The 23,172-nt window shown below is 41.0% G+C and overlaps 1 protein-coding gene across 2 annotated transcripts in view; it reads right to left on the bottom strand.

Annotated features, from left to right (window-relative positions):
* Positions 1–23,172, bottom strand: part of Grin3a (glutamate ionotropic receptor NMDA type subunit 3A) — a 177,842-nt gene that overhangs the window by 50,637 nt on the left and 104,033 nt on the right. For both annotated transcript variants that reach the window (XM_050156108.1, XM_050156109.1), the window contains exon 4: positions 4,285–4,430. In XM_050156108.1, coding sequence (XP_050012065.1) covers positions 4,285–4,430 — 146 coding nt within the window. The remainder of the gene's footprint in view (positions 1–4,284; positions 4,431–23,172) is intronic.

Raw genomic sequence — 23,172 nt, 5'->3', positions numbered from 1 at the left:
CCATGGGTTTATCTACCAACTTCTTTTCTGACTACTAAGGCCAACATCAAAGACAGCTGTAACTCTTAATTGCACAGGAAGGCACACAGCGAAGGCTGATTTCTACTATTTATCAAAGTAATTTGAGGTAAGTTCTGCATTCAGTGTGCTACATACATTTAATTATTCATCAGGACTGGAGTGAGGATGGGGATGAGGCTCAGAAATCTGAAGTGTTTTGATTTAGCCCACACACCTGGTTAAGTGTTGGAGACAAGTATTCTTGTGACTCAGATGTGAAACTTTTGTTTTTTTTTTCCTGTCACAATCACCATTTTGTTATTCAGAAATTGACTATAATTTTATATTTGGGAATAGATACCAAAGAAATACTTAGAAAAAAATCTAGTGTTCTTGGAGAAAAGAAATTTGTGGTCTCTTTTAAGTCCATGGCATAACATCAAATAAATTGAAGGTGAAGCTTATGCAACAAATCTTAGTGGTTCAATTTAATAATCTGTCTCCAGAGAGCCCTGTTTTTTTTTTTTTAACCACTTCATAGGTAATTCAGAATAATTTAAGTTAGGTCCACTAGTCTTGTACTAGTTAATTGACAATTGGCTTAAGCTGGTATTAAATACCTTAGGTGTCTTCATGAGAGTTCTTTGTTGTTTTGAATATGGGTGTAGATATGGCCTAGCAGAAAACTATGTTTAGTTCCAGGCTGGACAACCCTTTCAGGGAATGCAGAGTTTGAAAGGAAGCCAGCTAGCAACTTCTTCGTTTTTAGCCATCCAAAATCCCTTCCATTGAAGGATAGAATTTATACAATTAAGCCTTTTCTTCTCTTTTTATTAATGTATATTAATTATAAAGAATAATGGGTTTCATGGTGAAATTTCTTTCCTCCACTCTCTCTCCTACCCCCTCCCTCTTAACCTCCTTACCCCCCTTAATTTCTTCCTTCTTTTCCTCCCTTCCTGCTCTGTTTCCGACAAAGTCTTACCACATATTCTAGGCTGACTTCAAACATCCTCACTTCTGCCTCCATCTCGTGATAGGTAGAGTTCAGACTTGAGCCGCCTCTTTCATTCATGCTGGTATTTTTATTCATGCATGTAATAGTTTAACCATATTCTCTTTCTCTTCCCCTTTGCTGTGTTCTCTCCCCAATCTGCTTAAGAGTTTCCCTTTACTAATGATCATATCCTCCCTCTCCTTCTTCCCTCTTTCCTCTCACCATCTTATTCCCCCTAACATAGTTTCCCAAAGACTTTGCTACCATTAGAATTGTTTAAGCAGCTTTGCAAAACAACACCTCTTTATTTAATGTAGCCTCAGTCTTTACACTCCTAAAACCAGAGTGAGGCTGTGCAACTGTAATACAAAGAAAGTAGCCTCTAATCAGAGGAGAATATAGTTAGGGCTTATTACCCATTTGAAAGAGAAAGATATCCATGGACACAGGTGAGATTCACCACCAGGAAAGAATTGTGAATGCTGCCTGAATACATAATGAATGGCTCTCTTGGGCATGCACTGTCGCCGAATGGTTTTCCCATTCTTACGGGAAGTGGAAGAGATACTGCAGAATGCATCTCTCTTTTCAGGACTATTTTACTTAAGTTACAATGACTTAGTTTTGATGTGTTTAACATCATCTAAAATGGAAACACTACACAGATCCCTAGCAAGAGGAAGTTCATAAAAGGTCCGGGGAGCATGAATTCTTTCCTAGGAGTTGTCGATGAGGCATCTTAATTGAGTCCAGGTAATAAAGTCAAGATCTAGTCTGAAGATGTTTCCTTAATCAAAATTTCATTGCCACAGGAAGAGAATGCACCTTGAAAAGGACTTCATAGTAACACGCAAATAGTCCATAAATGTCTCTGCTAAAACTAGGGCAAATAGAAAAAAAAAAAACCTTGAGGTTCATATACACGTTTTGAAACCAGTAATTCCTGAGGCCCTGCGTCACTGATATCCTTGTATAAGTCCTCATGGTTTTGAACTGCATAGTGAGGTTAGTTGGCCTTGATTGATTTCTATGCCATAAAAAGGCCAGAAGCAGTGAACTCACAGACTTCCAGAGGACCTGAGTCACTGGGGAGGAGGTGAACTGGTGTGATCCAGTCATTAGTAGTTCTAGGCTGGCTAAATCATTTTTTGTGGTTGGCAGAGCCTTTGATTTATTCTGTGGTAGAATCATGTCTTCAAGGCATTCATCGAAAACTACATTGTACATTTTACAAAATCAGTCATGCACTAACATAGTAAAATAAACGAGCATCCTATGTAGATGACCCTGAAGGTTGTAGGTCAGAACGCTAGAATGCTGGGGGCGTGAGGCAGCATGAAAATTGTGGTTGCTTGGAGTGTTGCCTAAGAGCATCCTCAATGACTAGGCCAAAGGTGGTGATAGACCCAGAAAGAAGTGAGGAGACACTGACAATAAACTCTGCCTGTGGTCATGTCAATTAAGGAGTCACCTGGGAAGTCTGGATTGGGACAGGGCTCAAGATTCTGTACTTCTGTCTGGCTCCCTCCTACCGACTACAAAATGGGTGCAGTTGGACCTTGGATTATTCTTAAGTCACTGAAGACCCTTTCATTATGGTTTCTGAAACAGCACGAAGCTAGAATCCTGTCTTTTGTATCTATTCTGACACCGTTAACCTTATCCCTTTAGGAAATGTCCTACTTTTGTGACACGGGGCATCAGATGAAGGCCTTCTCTGGTAGAGTCCCTGGGAGAAATAAAAGCTCTGAGTGCAGGGAAGCTGCTGGGCACTCCGGAAAGTATCATCTCATCCTGCCACACGGCTGGTAGTGTCCTGTTTGCCAACCGCTGACGGCTAGCTGAGAGCCCTGGCTATCTGTCTGACATCCCGTCTTCTCTCTCACTCCTGGGCAATTGTCTGGAAAGAAAACTGAAGAGAATCTGGAAGGCAATGGGGCTCTAAAGTGTGTCAGAAAGGGACTCTAATGTTTTGATGTTTTTGAAAATTAAGTGTCATTTTGTAGCACTTAAGCGTCATAAATAATTTCGTGAACCTAAGAGAACACAGCTTCCTGCCTTTCTGAGTCCTAGTTTTGAAAATCCATAAAATTGCTAAAGGGGCTTTTACTAGATCTCTCAAGGGACACAAAGCCCTTATAGCCTATGAAAGTTGTTTTTTTGTTGTTGTTGGTTTTTTTTTCTTTTTTTTTTCTTTCCTTTTAGAAAAATGAGTTGAGGCGACTTACTATTCACTGGGAAAGCTTTAACATTGAGATGGAGAAACTGGTTTCCTGATGATAATGGGAAACTAAGGTGGGGATTATTAGGAGGTTGGATGCCACTTTTTGTCCTGATGCCGTCAGGTAGGAGAGAGAGCACCCCTCTTGCAGAAGCTGAAAGCCATTCGGTGCCTTCTCGCAGGCAGACCAGACCAGCAGACTCGTCACTGCACTGCTTGGCATTTGACTCTAATGAATTACAGGCTCTGATAATCTGTCATGGCAACATGATTGCCTTTGATTGCTTCTCATAAATTCTGATGGGAAGGATACAGGCATGGGAGTCACTGCCTTCCATCTTATTTCTTTCCCACAGGAAATCTCTGAGATAAATTTCCATTTTCTTGTGGCAAAAATTGAGGCATTCCACGGGCTCAGGGATCCACTTTGAAGGGAAAGGTTGCTTTGGGACACTTTATCCTTTGGCTACATTTCCTGTGTGTTTAATCATCTTAGCATTGTTGTTCAAGCCAACATTTTCTTCCCTTGCCATCTACTCCACTAATGACCCTATTGGCTCTTTACCAAATATATCGCAAACTACAGGCTGTGCAGGTAACTGGTGATCTATGTCTAGGTAATGTAGGTTGTGTTTTTGTGTGCTTATGTGTATGTGTTTGTAGCTTTGTGTGTCTGCTTGTGTAGGCTAGAAGAAGCTGACATGTGCTGTGTTCATCAATCATGTTTTCCTTAGCTTTGAAAACAAGGTCTCTCACTGAACCTGAAGTTCTTGACTTGGCTAGACAAACTAACCAACAGGACCCTGGAATCCTCTTGTCTTTACTCACTCATCACTGGGAGTGTTTGTGTCTTGAGTTTTAAGCAGGTGCTGGGGATCCAAATCTGGTTCCTCATGCTTGTACAGTAAGTATTTTATTGACGGAGTCACCTGTACAGACCCCGAATGTATTATTTCTGAACACAGAACCAGGGATTTTTGTCTACCATATTGAAAAAAAAAAAGGGCAAACCCCAAATGATTTCTCTATCATCGGAACTTTTAGGCCCCAAGAGGCTGACACTCACTTCAGATACTGCACTCCGTCAGGGGTGGCGGGTACGTTGTACCTTCTCATGTACTCATGCATCTCTGGGAAGCTCTGCCGCACGTAGTCCTCAGCACTGCTTTCCCGGACAGTTCCGAAACGGAAGCCTTGAGAAGGATGGTGGAGCTACCAGGGAGAAAAAGAAAGGGCTCTAACAGGCAGCACTCATTTACTTACTTGTCTAAAACATTTTCATTTGCCATTATGAGTCAAAATTCAACGATCGAGCCCATTTTAAACATCTAAAGGCACTAGCATGCAAACAAAGTGTGCAGACACAGACATTGGCATATGCTTGGTTGTACTCAAGCCTGTTCTGCCCTCAGAAGGAAATACATAGGCATGACAAACCGAGTGTACAGAACAGCTATTTTGCTTCATATTGAGAACCTAGTACCTTTTCCTCTTTTTTTCAAGAATGTTACTATAGTTACATAGTGTGTGTGTATGTGTGTGTGTGTGTATGAGTGGGTGGTTGGGGAGTACATAGGCCATGATGTACATGTGGAGATCAGGAGACAACTTGTAGGAGTCACATGTCTCCTTTCACTGTGTGGGTCCTGGGAATCAAACTCAATTCATCATCTTGGTGGCAATCACCTTTATTTTAGTTATCTTGGTGGCTCCCTAGTAGACAGAATTCTTGAGGCAATGCCCAAATAGGCATGTACAAACAATACCATACTGAGAATCAAATACTAAAACATATCTTTGTGATTAAAATTTAGTAGTTAAAACTGTACAAAAGTTAAGTTCATGGTATCCTGGAATGAGACTATACCTTGCCCAATGCTGTGAATACTTTGATTTCATGTTACTAATCCTGATGCTGTATTCCATGTTAAATACATTGAGCTTACTTCTGGTGTTGCTGTGCATTATTCTTTCTTTTTTTTTTTTTTTTTTAAGTAGTTGCAGAGTGCAGCGCTGAGTCATGCTGTGTATTTTGTCAAGCGGAACAGTGCCTGAGGCAGGCACAAGGGAGGAGGGGACAGCAGAATAGAGCCAGGAATGTCCTAGGTTTCCAGGATTCAAGACCTCACGTGGAGGGGACAGCGCACCGAGCCCCCTGCTGAGACATTCTTCATTGAGGGAAATAAAGATATGGCACAGTGAGACCGGTTTTAACCCAGGCTTTTTCAGATCCAGGTCAGCTGGCCTTGGTGAGTTCCCGATAGAACATCCCCATTGTCTCAGTGTATGGGTGCACCCCTCGCGATCCTGAGTTCCTTGCTTGTGCTCTCTCTCCTTCTGCTCCTGATTTGGACTACTGAGACCTCAAGAACAATGGCAATGGGTTTTTGATCCTACTGTACCTATTGGTTTCGTGGGAGACTAGGCAGTTTCGTGGATGCTCACCTTACTAGACCTGGATGGAGGTGGGTGGTCCTTGGACTTCCCACAGGGCAGGGAACCCTGATTGCTCTTTGGGCTGACGAGGGAGGGGGACTTGACTGGGGGAGGGGGAGGGAAAGGGGAGGCGGCTGTGGGGAAGAGACAGAAATCTTTAATAAATAAATAAATAAATAAATAAATAATAAAAAAAAGATATGGCACAGCATGCACATGGCATCTTCCTCAGCTCAATTGCAGAGACACACTGATGTGGGTCTGCCAAAGAGAAGAAAGAGCTGGGATTGGGTCATATTATAAACATGTTCATGTGTCAGCAGTATTATAGAGGTGGTTCCTCTCCTCACTGTTTCAACTGTTTCAGTAAGGCCTTTCAGCTTCTGTGTTCTGCTTCATACTGACATATTTTACTTTACTGATACTGATCTGAAGTCCTGGAGATGGGGTCATGAATGGACTGTGTGGACGTTCTAAACCTCATGAAATTTCAAACAACACTGCAAATAAATAAGCATTTGGAGCCAGGTGGTGGTGGCGCACGCCTTTAATCCCAGCACTCGGGAAGCAGAGGCAGGTGAATCTCTGTTAGTTTGAGGCCAGCAGGGTCTACAAGAGCTAGTTCCAAGACAGGCTTCAAAGCTACAGAGAAATCCTGTCTCAAAAAGCCAAAAGAAAAAAAATGCTTTGAAATTGTCTTCTATGGAAGACAACAACACAGAATTCTTTTTAATGAAAATAATCAGGCTTTTAAGGTATTGATATCTCACACACTAAGAACTCGCTGACTATAGGAAAATTTGATATATTTGAAGATGAGTTAATTTTGACCCATACTAAAAAATCTAATAATTGCAACAGCTAAATAATCTATATGTCAAATTTTTATGCAGTGTTACCCAATGTATAAATTTTGTTTGTGAGATATATTTAATAAAACAGGTGTTCTCACAGAAATAGAACATTTATGGGGCGTGACCCAAATTACTTGTGTTTGTATTTGTTTAAATACTATAATTTCTCAGTAATATAATTTATTTAGTCATGGTTTGCTGACACCCTATAATGTACAACTCTCAAAGTCATATCTGTAACCTGAACTCTAGATCACCTGGCTATTAACACTATTTCTTTGGAAGCTCTACTGTTGAGTATGACAGGATGCCATACTCAACCTGTTAATCATAGTTAACCCGCACACTGAACAAGCTCAACATTTTCTGTCAATATAACCTTAATGAAGCACAAACAAGAAGTGCAACTAACACCGAGGGTTTATGCTGTACACTGCTTGGTACAGAGGGGGTGTTGGAAGGTTTAGGGATAATGAGAGAAGCATCGTTATCAACAGGAAATCCTCTCGTGTTTTGTGCATGACAACTTTCATACTCTTGTCATTTGCTTTTCTTAAAAATCCGTTTCCTTGCCAGGCGATGGTGGCGCATGCCTTTAATCCCAGCACTCAGGAGGCAGAGGCAGGTGGATCTCTGTGAGTTCGAGACCAGCCTGGTCTACAGAGCTAGTTCCAGGACAGGCTCCAAAGCCACAGGGAAATTCTGTCTCGAAAAACCAAAAACCAAAACCAAAACCAAACAAACAAACAAACAAAAAAACCCAAAAATCCGTTTCCTTTCATTGTTGCTTTCATGCTTTCAGAACAAGGCAACCTGTTTTCCTGTGTGATACTCTAATGGAAAATTACAGTGGGCTTCTCAGCAGCTATAGAATAATAGAAGCATAAATGAGATCTAAGAAGCGATTGATGCATCCCTGTGGGTCAGTGTAGTCCGTCCTGTGCATAATTCAGACAGCCAGGGATGTGAGGAAGCTTGAGTCAGGGACAGAGGATAAAGATTTACAAAGAGTAAAGCATTTGAGCTGCATTCCAGCCACCACCAGGCAGGCCCAGAGAGACAAACATTTCTTTTAAGATTCCACTAACTACTCTACCAGCTCACCCAATTCTGTTTCTATTGGACCAACCTCTTCTAGCCTTGGGGAAAGAATCTAAGGTTAAACTATCTGTGTGTGAGTTGTTCAGTGTTAATGGAATACTTAACTCCACCTGCAGCACACAGAGCCAGCACCAGGCAGACATTTCCCAGGAAGGAGAGAAACGTCTCACAACAAATGCGAGCAGGCTCAGGGAATGAGCGCCTGTGTCCAAGGTGAATATGAGGCTTCAGTTTAAAAGCAATCACAATGAAGAGTGGTCCATACCAGACCTACCATTTGCACCTACCAGAGAGCAGTACTTATGATTATAAAAGGGAGGAAGCACTGGGCTTGGTACAGCACCTTCCACTCTGGGGTAAAGGGCCATTTTTAATTTTCCCAAATGAATGGTGTCTCTCAATTTTCTAGCCCTTCCCATGTGACATTATTTTATACACTTAAACCCGAAGGATTCTATAATATTGAACTGGTTCAGAGGAGCTTCTGCATGATCTAAACACTCTTTTTTATAATTTTATTGAGTTGTACATTTTCCTCTGCTCTCCTCCCTGCCTCCCCCCCCCCCCCCCCGTTCAACCCTCTCCCATGGTCTCCATGCTCCCAATTTACTCAGGAGATCTTGTCTTTTACTACTTCCCATGTAGATTAGATCTGCGTATGTCTCTCTTAGAATCCTCATTGTTGTCTAGGTTCTCTGGGATTGTGATTTGTAGGCTGTTTTTTTTTTTTTTTTGCTTTATGTTTAAAAACCACTTATGAGTGACTAATAAGATAATTGTCTTTCTAGGTCTGGGTTACCTTACTCAATATGATGTTTTCTAGCTCCATCCATTTGCCTGCAAATTTCAAGATGTCATTAATTTTCTCTGCTGTGTGGTAAACAATTGTGTAAATGTACCATATTTTCCTTATACATTCTTTGTTTGAGGGACATTAGGTAGTTTCCAGGTTCTGGCTTTGACAACAATACTGCTATGAACATAGTTGAGCACATGTCCTTGTGGTACATCTAAGCATCCTTTGGATATATACCCCAAAGTGGTATTGCTGGGTCTTTAGGAAGGTTGATTCCTAATTTTCTGAGAAATCGCCGTACTGATATCCAAAGGGGTTGTACCAGCTTGAACTCTCACCAGCAATGAGGGAGTGTTTCCTTTACCCCCAACCTCTCCAGCATAAATTGTCATCGATGTTTTTGATCTTCGCCATTTTTTACAGCTATAAGATGGAATCTCAGAGTTGTTTTGATTTACATTTCTCTGATGGCTAAGGATGTTGACCATTTCCTTAAGTGTCTTTCAGTTATTTCATATTCTTCTGTTCAGAGTTCTCTGTTTAGGTCCGTACTACATTTTTTGTTATTAGGTTATTGTTCTTTTGATGACCCATTTCTTGATTTCTTCGTATATTTTGGACATCAGCCCTCTGTCTGATGTGGGGTTGGTGAAGATTTTTTCCATTCTGTAGGCTCCCGTTTTGTCTTGTTGACTGTGGCCTTTGCTTTACAGAAGCTTTATAGTTTCAGGAGGTCCAATTTATTAATTGTTTCTCTCAGTGTCTGTGACACTGGGGTTATATTTAGGAAGTAGTGTCCTATACCAATACATTCAAGTATACTTCCCACTTTTTCTTCTATGACGTTCATTGTGGCTGGCTTTATGTTGAGGTCTTTGATCCATTTGGACTAGAGTTTTGTTAATGGTGATAGATATGGATCTATTTTCATTCTTCTACATGTTGATATTCAGTTATGCCAGAGCCATTTGTTAAATATGGTTTCTTTTTTTCATTTGATATTTTTGGCTTCTTTGTCAAAAATCATGTGTTCAAAGGTGTGTGGACTAATATCCAGATCTTTGATTTGGTTCCATTGGTCCTCCTGTCTGTTTTTATGCCAATATCAGGATGTTTTCAGCACTGTAGCTCTATAGTAGGGTTTGAAGTCAGGAATGGTGATGCCTCTAGAAGTTCCTTTATTGTACACGGTTGTTTGGGATATCCTGTGTTTTTTGTTTTTCCATATAAAGTTGAGTATTGTTCTTTCAAGGTCTGTGATGAATTTTGCTGGACATTGAATCTGTAGATTGCTTTTGGTAAGATTTCCATTTTTGCAATGTTAATTCTACCTACCCAAGAGCATGGGAAATCTTTCCACTTTCTGGTGTCTTCTTCAGTTTCTTTCTCCAAAGATTTAAAATTCTTGTCATACAAGTCTTCCATTTGTTTGGTTAGAGTTACTCAGAGATATTTTATGCTATTTGTGGCTACTGTGAAGGATGATGTTTCTCTGATTTCTTTCTCAGCCCATTTATCATCTGTGTAAAGGAGCGATACTAGGTATGATTTTTTTTTCTTGTTTTTTTGAGACAGGGTTTCTCTTCAGCTTTGGAGCCTGTCCTTGCACTAGCTCTTGTAGACCAGTTTGGCTTTGAACTCTGCCTGCCTCTGCCTCCAGCTGATCTACATACTCTTGTTATCCACTAATGCCTAAATTCATTATAAAGATTGTATCTAGTGCCATTTCTTAAAAATGAAGATTTTTATTCAACTCATTAGGTTTAGATTAGAATCTGTGATTTTTTTCTATCAACAACGGACAAGTCTTGGAAGAGCAATAATTTACTTCCAACATCGCTACAAAATGATGTTGTATTTGTTTGAATGTCTTCAGTGACAAGGAAGTCTCTCTTAGTCATATTTTTTGCATATGAAGTGTGACTTTGCATCCCCCATCCAATTATCCTATTTGTATATAAAATGACAGAAATAAAACAATACATGTATCAAAATTACTGTTTTCTTTTCTTTTTCTTTTTGTTTTTGGTACTTGGCAAACTTTACTAACATCATTGGCCATCAGAGAAATACAAATAAAAGCACACAACAATTTTGTCTCACCCCAACCATCAAGAGAGAACAAACACTAACAAGGATGGGAAAGGTTCCCTTAGATAGTGCTTGTGGGGATATAAGCTATTTCAGCCATGTCCAAATCAGTGTAGAGTCAATTAGAACTAGCGCATGACCCAGCTTTCCCAGTCCTCAGAATTTTCCCTAAGGACTCCTTATTTTCTTTTAAACTTTTTGTATTTATTCTTTGTGTCTTTCACATCATGCCTCCTGATGCCATCCATCCCCCCATTCAGAATAAAAAAAATTAAAGAAAAAAGGAAAAAAAATGGAGAAACGGAAAATCTCATCATGGAAGCTGCAGCCTGACACAGGGAGTCTCACAGAAAAACCTTTGATTCATACATTTTAACATGTATGCGTTCATCACAAAGAATCATTGGTCTGGTCCAAGATTCCTGATCTCTGCCACATCATCCATGCTCGACCCTTGCTGGGACTCTTCCTGGACATTCTGTTGCTGTCCTTTGTCCTGGAGATCCTGTAGCCCTGGGTCCCCAGGATGGACTCCACCCCCATCCCATGCTCCAGAATTTCCGAGATGGGGAGGATGTTGCGGTGGGCCAACATATAACCCTGGTCTGAGCCAGAGTAGTTACAGGATTGGTTAACCTGCTAGCTCTCCCCTGTCTTTACCATCAGGGTGATCTCTCTAGCATTACCTTGGCTAGCTCACCCCTGGGAGAGAGATGAGCAAGGAGCTGGGCCGGCTGTCCTGCTTTCAGGCCCTCAGGGGCGGTTCTCCTAAACCTCTACCTTCAGGGCTGCTAGCTGTACCATGCTGTCCAGGTGAGGAGTAGAGGCCCTCTCCCTACCACCACAGCTGATGAGGGGCAGGGACAGCTCTCCCACTCCTCTGACCTCAGAGATGACTCTTCCACTTGCCTCAGGCATTGATGAACAAGCTAGGGAGGGCATCTTTCCTTCACCCTTGATGCCACATGATAGATGAGTAACGGGACAGCTCTCTCCTGTTCACAGCTTCAGAGCTGGCTCACCTCCACCTCCACAAACAGGGTCATCTCTACTATTCTACCCAGGCGAGGTGCAGTCTACTTTCCCTGAGTGCTACAGCTGGCAACAGAGAGGACCAGCTTGCTCATTTGTCATAGGCAGTAAGGGGTAGGAGGCAAGAGGGTACATCTCTCCCCTACCCACACCATCACAGATGAGAAGTGGAGATGACTCTCCCATGTTCACAACTTTGGGGCTAGTTCACCCACACCTCTGCTAACAGGTTTGTCTCTTTTGTGCTTCCTAGGTGAGGTGCAGGGCCAGTTCTGCTCTATGGCCCCAGGGCCAGCTCTCTAACCTGCCTCAGGTGTGGATGGGTGGTGGTTAAATCCCCATGTAGCCACAAGACAGGTGGGTGATGGGGGCAGCTCTCTCATATAACTTTGGGGCTGACTCACTTATACTTTTGCCAACAAGTTTGGCTCTATTGTGCTGCTCAGATGAGGTGCAGGGCCTGTTCTCCTGAGACTTGTAGCTGGTGGGGGACAGGGACAGCTCTTCTGCTCTTACCTGCCTCAGGCACTGATGGACTACAGAGGGCAGAGATGGCTCTTTTCATGATTTATTATTGTGTCTGAGTAGTTGAGATGTAGGCAGATTTAGCACAGTACCCAAGACTTGATCAAGGGAATAAGGCTGGATTGTACTCCAGCTCTGATCTGGAGCTCATATTTGCCCTTATGTAGGCACATGTCTGTGTTTACATGTGCATCAGTGTTCAAGTTTTCTGTGAAAAGTGAAATGACACATAACTAATTATGCTACAATTTTAAAATCATGTGTTTTTTGTGATTTTGGTTTTATAACATACATTTCAAATGAAGGGAAGCTGTCTACTATGTAGGACCCTGGCGATAATTACACAGGTACAAGAACACACGAAGGCTGTTTCTGAGAAATCAGGATACATATTCATTCCTGCTACATTGTCTAAACTAGAATACAGAAAAATGAGGCAAAAAGTATTGTTTCTGAGCCCTTTTTAGTGCTTTCCTAATGTGAATGCAAATGCTTCTTATTATCCGGTTTTCTTTTATGTATTGTTTGTATTTTCTTCACAAAAGCTGGTTTCTCCATTTAGAGGTAATCTGTCACTGTCTCTCCCTTCACCTTCAGTCCAAAACCCCTTTGGTTAGGTCAGCTTACCTCTAGACACCAACATTCTTTGGCATGGCATCACATTTAATTTTTATGAGTCTTAGCTCAGGTCCTTCTGACAACTTGAGTTATTGCATCAGGTCCATGACTAGACTAAGGGGGAGCAAACTGTGGCCCATGGGGCCACATCTGGTCTACCACCTGTTTTCATAAATCATCCAATTAAAAAAAAAGTTTTATTGCATCACAGAAAGCCCATTCATTTATAGACTATCTACAGCTGCTTCTGTGTTATGACATTAGAACCAAGAAGGTATGAGGTAGACCTTCTGACCATAAATCCTGAGATCTTTACTATTTGCCCCTCCAAGGAGACACTATGGAGTCTGACTAGCTCTCTCTCTCTCTCTCTCTCTCTCTCTCTCTCTCTCTCTCTCTCTCATGTTTCCAACTTTTCTCCAGTCTGTTCCCAAATCTCAGTAGCCATTTAGGGAGAACCACAGTTTCAGGGCAGTGAGCAGAGATAGGTGTGATGAACCATGGCAGGCTTCTATGCACTACTGATGTATGTGGGCTTTGTGTGATGGGATCATACCCTCATTGTGGGTACTGATCTTCCAGGTCAAGGTCTCCATGACTACAGTCCTTTATTTCTTCCTATGGCCAGTTATGGCACAATCAGAGATTTTGAAGCTTAAAACAGGGCAAGAAAATTTGCATCCTGTCCCATGGGCAGGTGTGTTGGGGACAGCCACCACAGGTCAGAGTTTATGGGAAGAGGCCAGTGACACACCTTCTTACACAAGCTGGGTATTTGTTCATTTTATCTTTCTTTCGATTTCCCTCTGTTCCTTAGTCTTTTGGCTGTATGTCTTCTATCTCATAAATGCTGGAGTTACTTATTATTTCTGTTATTTTAACAATAATGATAACTAATGATTATTTGATATTTCATTCCAGCAATGATCCAAAATCTTAAATTCATCACTTTGTTTAACCCTATAATGCATATAGTCATTGCCCCTATTTTAAAGAGGGAGGGAGCATCTTAGATCTGAAGCATGGCATGCTTAAACAGTTTGACCAAGGCCATACATCCAGAAAACATCAGATCAAGGAAATGAACCCAGGAACCCAAGAACTTGCACTATGTATCTCTTGTTCCTTTATCTCTGGTACATATTATTGCCAGCGTATTATTTCCTATTTTTCTTTAGGACACAGTTTCTTTTAGAGAGATTCCTCGGAGAAGCTAAAGATAAGGCACACCACAAATATAATGATCAGTTTCAGCCAAGCAACTAGTGGCAGCTTACAAGAACAAGACAAAGTGCTGATACCCGTGGAGTGCTCAAATAAGATGTTTACCATAGATATAGCAGCAACGGCAATATCTCGAGTGCGCTACTTACAAAAGGCAACTGTGCATATTATTCATTCATGAGACACAAGATACCTTATGGTACCAGTGTTCTGATCATAAAAGCTAGCTGGATCCTCCAAGCCCCCTAAGATATTCACCCTGGGTCCTGTGATGTTCAAAGATATGTGTTCAACACCCAACAATCTTGGTAGTAAGTGTAGAACTGAACATATCCCTTACATCCTGAGAAACAATTTTCCTGATCTTTGCACTACACGTGTTCACACACATATCTGTTGCCATACTGGGCATCTTAACACTTGTTTATTTATTCGTTCTACTTGCTTTCCAAAGTTTCTTAACTGTAACAATATGAAGTCCAGGCTAATGGGAAGATGAGAAGCTGACATGTTAGAGATGATTTAACCTGTTCACTTATTTTTATTGATGACAATGCATGTGCCTTCTACTAATCTAGCACTCAACATGTATTAAGCAAACTGATAATGCCTAAATGTGGGTTACGTAATTGAAAGCACAGAGCAGCAACTGTAAATACAAACAACCTGTTATCATCTTCAGCTTTCACACGATAGACCAAGGTTTTAGTCTAAACGATACTCCCAATAGAAGTCACTCAATAGGCCGGGTGATGGTGGCGCACGCCTTTAATCCCAGCACTTGGGAGGCAGATGCAGGCGGATCTCTGTGAGTTTGAGACCAGCCTAGTCTACAAGAGCTAGTTCCAGGACAGGCTCCAAAACCACAGAGAAACCCTGTCTCGAAAAAAAAAAAAAAGAAGTCACTCAATAAGCTTAAATTTTAAACTTCGTCTGATTCCAGAGGCTCTCAATCTGCACATTGTATTGTACTACTTCTTCATCTAGGCACATTTCGACCCATAATGAGAAAATCAAAAGTGAGTTCCTTCATGACTTACAAGTAATGCAGAAGAGACCAGAAAATAGCCCCGACTCCGATTCCAATATTATCTGTCATCTCCCCATGTCAGTATGGCTGATAAAATGACCGTTCTTTATACAACCACATGTCCTCATTTACTGTTTATGAGACTACAAATTTCTGGTCTTTATTCCATCCTCTAAGGAATAATTTCCTGAATTAAAGTTGCTGAGCAGCTACTACAGAATACCACAGTGGGACCCTTTTACAGAGCTTCTAGAGGTCTTAGCGCCTTTCTGTTTCATTAATAGCAATTCAGTAGTGAAGCTCATATATTGTCGTGGTCTCCAACTTACATATGTGCGTTGAGACAGCACAGAGAGAAGCCAGAGTGCCGCGGGACTTCTGCAGAGCAATCATTGCTATTCTGCTACGGTACTTCTGCACTTCTTTGCTTCCCACCCTTCTGTCATGCGAGACATTTTGCTTTCCCTCTTCTTTGTTCCTGGCTCCAACACCTCCTTTTCTGTTCATCTGACACAGCCCATCTTTTTCAGTCCAATGAGCCTCTTCCTATTGTCTTACTGAAAAATCTCCCTCAAACTGCACCTAAAACTGGCATATAGACCAAAGGAACAGAATAAAGAGCCCAGAAATAAATCCATGGATTACAGCCAACCAATTTTCAACAAAGGTGCCAGGGACGCACAATAGGGAAAAAGACAATCTCCTTAATAAATGGGGTTGGGGAGGCTGGGTATATGTATATGCAGAAGACTGAAATTAGATTAGTATTGCATTGCATACAAAATTATCTCTACATGTATGAAATACTTAAAATGTAACTCTTCAAACTATGAGTGTACTACAAGAAAATATAGAGGACATGCTATTTAACACTCACTCAGTTAGTGATATTGTTGGGAATTTTATTTGTTTTTTTTTTAAATATTTTACATGTGAAAGTATTTAAGTGGGTGTTGGATCCCCTAAGATTGGAGTTACATGTGGTTGTTTTACCATGTGGGTGTTGGGAATTGAATCTGAGTCCTCTGGAAGAGAAGTCAGTACTCTTAACTCCTGAACTATCTCTCCAGCCCCAGTGATTCTTAAAAATATGACCTCCAAAGTACAGGCAACCACTAAGGTATATATGCCACTACTGCTGCATCCATAGAGTTATAGTGACATGCTGCTTATTGTTGTGGTTTGTGGGCATCATGGCTGGGTAGGACTGTTGATTGCTTTTCTCCTTTGGAAGCTTGTGTGTATCTTCTGGTTCCAAGACAACTAGTTCTCAGGGTGGGAGTGTTCAAGTCAGTTCCAGTTCAGGAGTCTCTGGGACCTGTTTCTGAAGTGTAAGTTCCTTTGACCTCTGGGAGTAACAACTTTCTCTCTGAACTTAAGACATGCTTGACAAGAGGGATACCATGTCTGGTACTGGAAACCTAAATAACTACTCAATACTAGTGAAGCCATGGTTATTGGAGGAGAACCTTCTGTCACTAATGTACTAAACCAGCATAAATTCTAACAATGATCTATAAACATTTGCCTGTGTATCCACAGATATGTGTAGTCTTCACCTTTCATTAAGGAAACTTCTCTTTGCAACTGACAGAGGCTGCTACAGAGAACCACAACCAATCAAACTGCAGAACCAAGTCCCAAGGTATACTATAACCTATAATACACTCCTATATCTAAAGCTCAGACAGTCTTGTGGAAGATGGCTTGGGGGTTCTAGGAGCCAGAGGATCAGGGATTCTGTTGTTTGACTGTATCTCCTAGCAACATCGGAAGCTACACCCATAAAGCCTTACCAACAGGACTGCCCAAACTTGAGTGAGCTGAACAAGGAGGACAACAACAAACGTGCCAAACTGCAGGGGGAAACCCCACAATCCTCAGCTCCACACAAAGAACTACAGGCAGTTGAGCAGGGTGCAGGAGCTGAGGCCCTCTCCAGGGAAAAGTACACCCATTGGTTGTTCAGTGCCTGTCAGCCCTGAAAACACACACACACAAACAACATTATATGTACTTAACAGATTATATTTAGGAGTATATACACATACATATACATATCCAATAACAATTAATAAAAAAGAGGCCATAAATTTGAAGTACAACAAGGAGGGGCAAATAGGAGGATTTTGAGAGAGGAAAGTAAGAGAGAAACATTTTAATTAAACAACTTCAGGAATAAACAAAACTATTAATAAAAAGTACAGGCAAAAGCAGTAATACCAAAGATGGTGTCATAGTAAACTAAATGAAGGGATGGAAGAACCAACAGTAGGAGGAATTACAGATAAAGAAACATTTGCAGCCATACATCATAAGAGGCTGTTATATAAATGATAGGAAGAATTAACGAAACAGTCAGAAAATCAATGCTATTGTTAAAATGATCACAAAGACTGTAATAGACATTTATCAAAAGAGACATACAAATGGCCAAGAGGCACACGAAGAATAGTCAATATCATTAATAATCAGGGAAGTGTAAGTCAAAAATCAAAATGAGAGATGGCTTCGCTGCTGTTAGCATGGTTGATATCAAACAGGCAAAAGAGTAAAAAGTGCCGGAGAGAATGTGGCGTGAAGAGAACCCGTCTATACGTTGACAGAAATAAAACTGAATATGGAAACCAGTTTGGAGCCTCCTCAAAGAACTAAGAGCTACCCTGTACGCGAACAATCCCACTTCCAAGTACATACCCAATGAAAATGAAATCGGCATGCGTAATTAACCCAAGTGTCACACATTCTCACTCATCTACCCATTGACGACACTTAGGCTGGTTCCACATTATCTATAAACTGACTAATTGAAGGAGTTCGGCCAATACACTTGTAGCCAATGGCCCACTGTGGGATCTTAATCAGCCCCTAACAACCAGGTGCTACTAGTGTTGACTGTGTTCTTGGCCCTTTACTTATCATCCCTCTCAGGTTCAGAGGAAACTCCAATTCCCCAAAGTCCCAAAGGCAGTTCGTCTATCTAGAGATGAACTCAACCCGGACTATAGGAAGATATCTGGTTAGATGAAAGTCAGCATCCCTCAGGAGCTTGGGAGACAGGTTCCTATCTGCGAAAAGGAGTCGTTTCCATAATGACAGGCAGGAGGGACACGTGGCTCTTCATGGACATGTAACTGTGGTTGCCTATCAGCACATGCTAGATTCCAGGCCCGTCCGGTATCACAAGTGCTTGTTGTACGTTTCGAAGCCCCCACTCCAGTCTTCTGACCCTTCCCTCTTCCTAGTTACTCACTCCTCTTTACACCCCACCCCTCTGCACGATTCTCACTCTGCTTTCTCTTCTCTACCACTGCCATCCGCCTCCTCCCACAGAGAACTCTGGCCATATCCAGTCTGCTATGTTCAGTCTCCTTTCTCTCTCTGCTCTGGACTCTTCTAGATGCCTCTGGATATTCTGTTTCTGTTTCCCCCTGCCCCTATCTCTCACTCTCTCAATAAACTCTTCCTTTTCACCATATCATTGAGAGCTTATCTGAAGTGGTTAGGTCTGTAGTTTTTTTTACTCTATCTCCCTGCCCAATAAAAATCTCACTTCAGCCTGACCTGACCCTGCCAGCTCAGTTTTGCGAATAACGTGAGTTCAGTGATGGCCAAAATGAAGCTCAGAGATGTGAAATAACTTTCCAGACACTTCGGCCCATATACTCAAGTGACTATACACACACATTTCAGCTGGTTCCAAGCCCCAACTATCATATAAGATGATGTCATACTTGGTATTTTCAAAGATAATTATGGCCATAACGCAATCACTAGAGAGTCATGAACTCTTTCAACATGTGATTCTAGGGTAAATGGAAGAATTGAGCTGTGTGTCAGGTAAAGTGGGTCCAGAGACAAGGCTGTGAAGTTAGAGAGCTCCCACAGGGAGATTCCTTTAAGCTTCCAGTGCCAGAATAACCCTAGTTTTTTGTTTATGTAAGTGGCTGACAGTCCAGCCAAATTTCAAGGTGAAAAATGACCTGTGGGCTGTGGTACTCAAGCTTGAGTCATTGCCCGTCACCATCGGTGTACTGTAGCCTGTGGCCTGAGCAGGCATGGAGGTCCTTGCTGAACCCAGAGTCAGCAATTCTGGGCTGATTAAATGCAAATGAGTGGAAGCAGCTATAAATTTACCCCGAGTCTCATGATGTAAGTCTTTTGGCACAAGTCTACCCACATCCTTATGGTTTTTATTTCATTATATAACTCAGAAGAATTAAATATCAAAGCATGTCCAATTTGGCCTTCATTCAAGGTGGGTTGGATGTAAAATAACCAATAGACAGTCTGCAAATCCCTCAGCAGAGACCCTAGGAAATCAGCCTCAGAGCAAGGCTTCTTCTGCTTCAGTCAGACAGAAAGACGAAATGCTGGGCAATGGTTAGAAGAGATGGATTTGCTTGTACTCCATTCCTCCCCTAGGTAGCCCCTAGAGTGAGAGACTGAATCCCATAATTTCATTTTCCATGGCTGAAGAGTCTCGGCCCATGGAGTTAGCAGTGGAGTCACTATGATGGAGGGGTTCTCAAAGACTCAGGCATCTGCTCTGAAAGAGGGAATTTAGGAGGGAACGCCTCCTCCTCTACCCCCTTCCTCCTCAGAGCAGCCTGCCAGTCAGGGTCTTCCCAGCGTTTTCACTGGAGGCCACCTTGCAGCTTATGACTGTCCTAGTGTTTGCTTAGCTTTTCTCTTCAGCACATTTGCCCCAGCTAAATGAATCACAAGAGCCGTACAAGTAGCATTTTGCTTTGTGAGTCAAGCATCAGAGGGCAGCAGCCAGTTGAATTAAATGGCATTGGCTTTCTCCTGCTTCTGCAAGTCTGAGTAAATGTTCACGTTTAATAAAAAGTTGCAGTGATTCATAATGTTTGCAGTTGAGGAAGGGGAATGAGGAGTAAGCAATTTCCTTAAGGTTGAACCTCTGAGGGGAGCCTTGTCGTGTATACACTTAACATTTGAGCTTGCACGAGGCCTCTCTGCACATCAACGGAGAGCGTGAAATGAAGAGTTCTTAAGTTCTGTGCAGAGACAGGCTAGGTGAAAACTGGAATAGCAGGAGAGCTGTGTTAGCTCTCCCCAGCCAGAGAGGACTAGGAGAGCTGCTAAGTGTAACTTGAACGAAAATGGTCATAGCGTAGAGAGAGAGAAGAAATGGGAAGATGACTCAGACTCATGATGTGATTTGATTTATACAATTATATAAATTAAATGTATTTCACTAATTTAAAAATGCAATTGTGGGGATGACAGCGCAGCTCAGGGATAGGGTAGATGCTAGGTGCATATGAGGTCCTGGATTCATTCCCAGCTCCCCAAACAAAAATAATAAAAAAGTAATTGTGAAGTGGTAATTATTGAGTCATTTAAAAATCATTACCTATTGCATGAGTGTTCATTAAAAATAACAACATTTTTCAGTGAGAATTCTTTTGGAACACAGAAAGTTTACAAATAGCTAAAGTAGTCTTGGGAAAGACAAAAAAAAAAAAAAAAAAAAAAAAACTAGAGGTATCATCTTCCTGACTTAAAAACATGCTACAGATATATAGCAATCAAAACAGGATGGCATTGTCATTAAAAACAGACTTGCAGACCAATAGAACTGAACAAAGAATTTAGAAATAAACCCATACATATATGATTAACTCGTTTTTGAAAATGATGCCAATAATACACGACAGGGAAGGAAGAATCTCTTCAACAAAATAATGGAGAAACTGGCATTCACATGCAACAATGGAATTTGGTCCTTATCTTAGGTCATGCACAAAACCCAACTAAAATGGATTGTGGACTTAAATGAAAGCTGAAATTATATTAGTTCACAGAAGAAAGCACAGGGAAATAGCTTCTTGGCATTGATCTTGACGATGTACTTTTGAATATAATTCCCAGTGTTAGGCAAACAAAGCAGAAGTTAACACTAGGGATTGTATCAAACTCAGGAGTTTCTGTACAACAAACCAATAAACCAACAAAATGGAAGGCATCAAATAGATGCTTTTCCAAAAGAGATACATAAAATGTTATTAAGTTTATGAAAAAGGGCTCAAAAAATCACTGATTGCTTTGTACAACATGTCAATCCTACAAGAAAATGTTAGCTTATACCTGGTAGAGTACATTGTAAAAAAGTGGAGGAGCAAATGTTGGGGAGGAAAAGAAAATCTTGAGCAATGGTTTAGCTATTGAGTTTCCTAAAACCATCAATCAGACAAGCAAAACGACCCAAAACATAAGTAAAACAGAAGTGTCTCATAATCAAGAAACTTCTGAGCACATATCCAAAGGAACTGAAATCAATAGCTTGAAGAATTATGGTATTCCAAATTCATCTCAGCATTATTAACTAAACCTAAGACATGATAAGTAACTCAACTTTCTGTTGGAAAATGGTAAGAGATGACCAGATAAAGAAATATGGTGCCCATGATGGTATGTTTGCATGTGTGTGTTATTATTATGGAAGGAATACTTTACCTAGGAGGGAATCTATATCTATATACTACCATATATATAATATCATATATACATATATAAATATATGAATATATATGTGTGTATATACACATTTATATGAACACACACAGTGTACAAGGAGGGAAATGCTACCATTTTTGAAATAACCTGGCTCAGCATAAAATATACTGTATTAGGTAATCCAGACATGGAAAGACAAATTCAGTATGAATTCACATCTATGAAATCTAAAAAGGAAAAACCCAGCAATAACAAATAGATGGAACTAGTATATAAGGGTAGTTGCTAGGTTGGGGAGTGAACTGTGTGTCAGTAGTTACAGTCTGTGGTTGATAAGTTGAATAAGCTTAGTGTACAACATAGCAATTGTAGTTGATAACTCCATGGTATATGCAAATTTTCCTGAGAATAGATTTTAAGTGTTGTTATCCTCTGCTTACCCTAAAAAGCACTTTCAAGCTAATTATATGAGGTTATAGATGTGTTAATTGTGGTCATTATGCCCCTGTGTATACAATACACCAAAATGTCAAGTTGTACATCTTGTAATCCGTTTTTATATGTCACAGTCAATGAATACATTTGGTCTTTATAGATTTGCTTAGTTATTAACTAAGGATTCTCAGTTGAGTCAAACAAATTCTCAGTTGAGTCAACCCTTTGTTTTTTTTTTCTGATAATTTTGAGGAAAAAAATTGGTTCATTTATAGATAGACCATTTATTTCCAGAATCATGGAATATTTGACTGAAACTGAGGTTACACCTTACAGATGAACAAACTATCCTAAATCGTGCTTGATTGACTTGTTCAGAGGCAAAGACTTGATCCAGACAACATTGGGACTAGAAGTGAGTTCATGAGTCATGTGTGTGACAGTCAAGTGTGAACATACAGATGAACAAGGAGTGGAATGTAAACAGAGAAAGCCACGAGTACGTGGAACCACACTGGACTGTTTAGGTGAGTTTTACTTTATGAAAATACATCAAAGTATATTCCTCATGCATTTACATAATGCCACAAGTATCATGTGAGTTTGTCCCCACAGTGTAGCTCAGATGGAAGTGTGTGTCACAAGGATGCTTTTCCCTCTCAGATGGTTGTGCAATCCAGGTTTCCGGAGGATTCCAGAGTTTATCTCACTCTCTGTGTTCATCCTCCACTCTGTGTGGGACGGTTTTGTGTTGCGGCGTCAGGTTTTGCTGATGCTTGGGAAATGTACTAGCCTTTACAGTCGTGGGGGGCCAAAATGGCAGTTTAACTTTGAACACGTGACTAAGTTGGTGCACAAACCACAAAGACACCCTGGTCTTACATTTCTATGAAAATAATTTGTTGCCTGTTAATTTTCAGCTTCAAAAACAACATCCACATGCTTCTTCACAGCAACCCCGATCCAAGAGGGAAGAGTCAGTCCGTTCTCCAAAGAGGGAGGAGTCAGTCCGTTCTCCACGTATAACAAAGGGAAATTCAGAAGATGATGCGGCTGTGGTGGATTGATTTATTAATGGCTCTGATCCAGATCCTTCCCTTCTTTTTATGTTTTTTTTTTTAAGGCAGGGTTTCTCTGTGGCTTTGGAGCCTGTCCTGGAAACTAGTTCTTTCAGCCCAGGTTGGCCTTGAACTCACAGAGATCCACCTGCCTCTGCCTCCTGAGTGCTGGGATTAAAGGTGTGCTCTACCACTGCCCGGCTTCTACCTCCTTTTTGATGCATCTTTCTTGCCTGTCACTATGGATGTCCTCCCTCAGCTTTTTTTCTGA

Source organism: Alexandromys fortis, unplaced genomic scaffold (assembly GCF_014885135.2).
Source record: "Alexandromys fortis isolate MF-2015 unplaced genomic scaffold, M_Fortis_MF-2015_v1.1 scaffold_92, whole genome shotgun sequence".
NCBI lineage: Eukaryota > Metazoa > Chordata > Mammalia > Rodentia > Cricetidae > Alexandromys > Alexandromys fortis.
The sequence above is the reverse complement of the archived record's forward strand: the minus strand, read 5'-3'. Positions and strand labels throughout refer to the sequence as shown.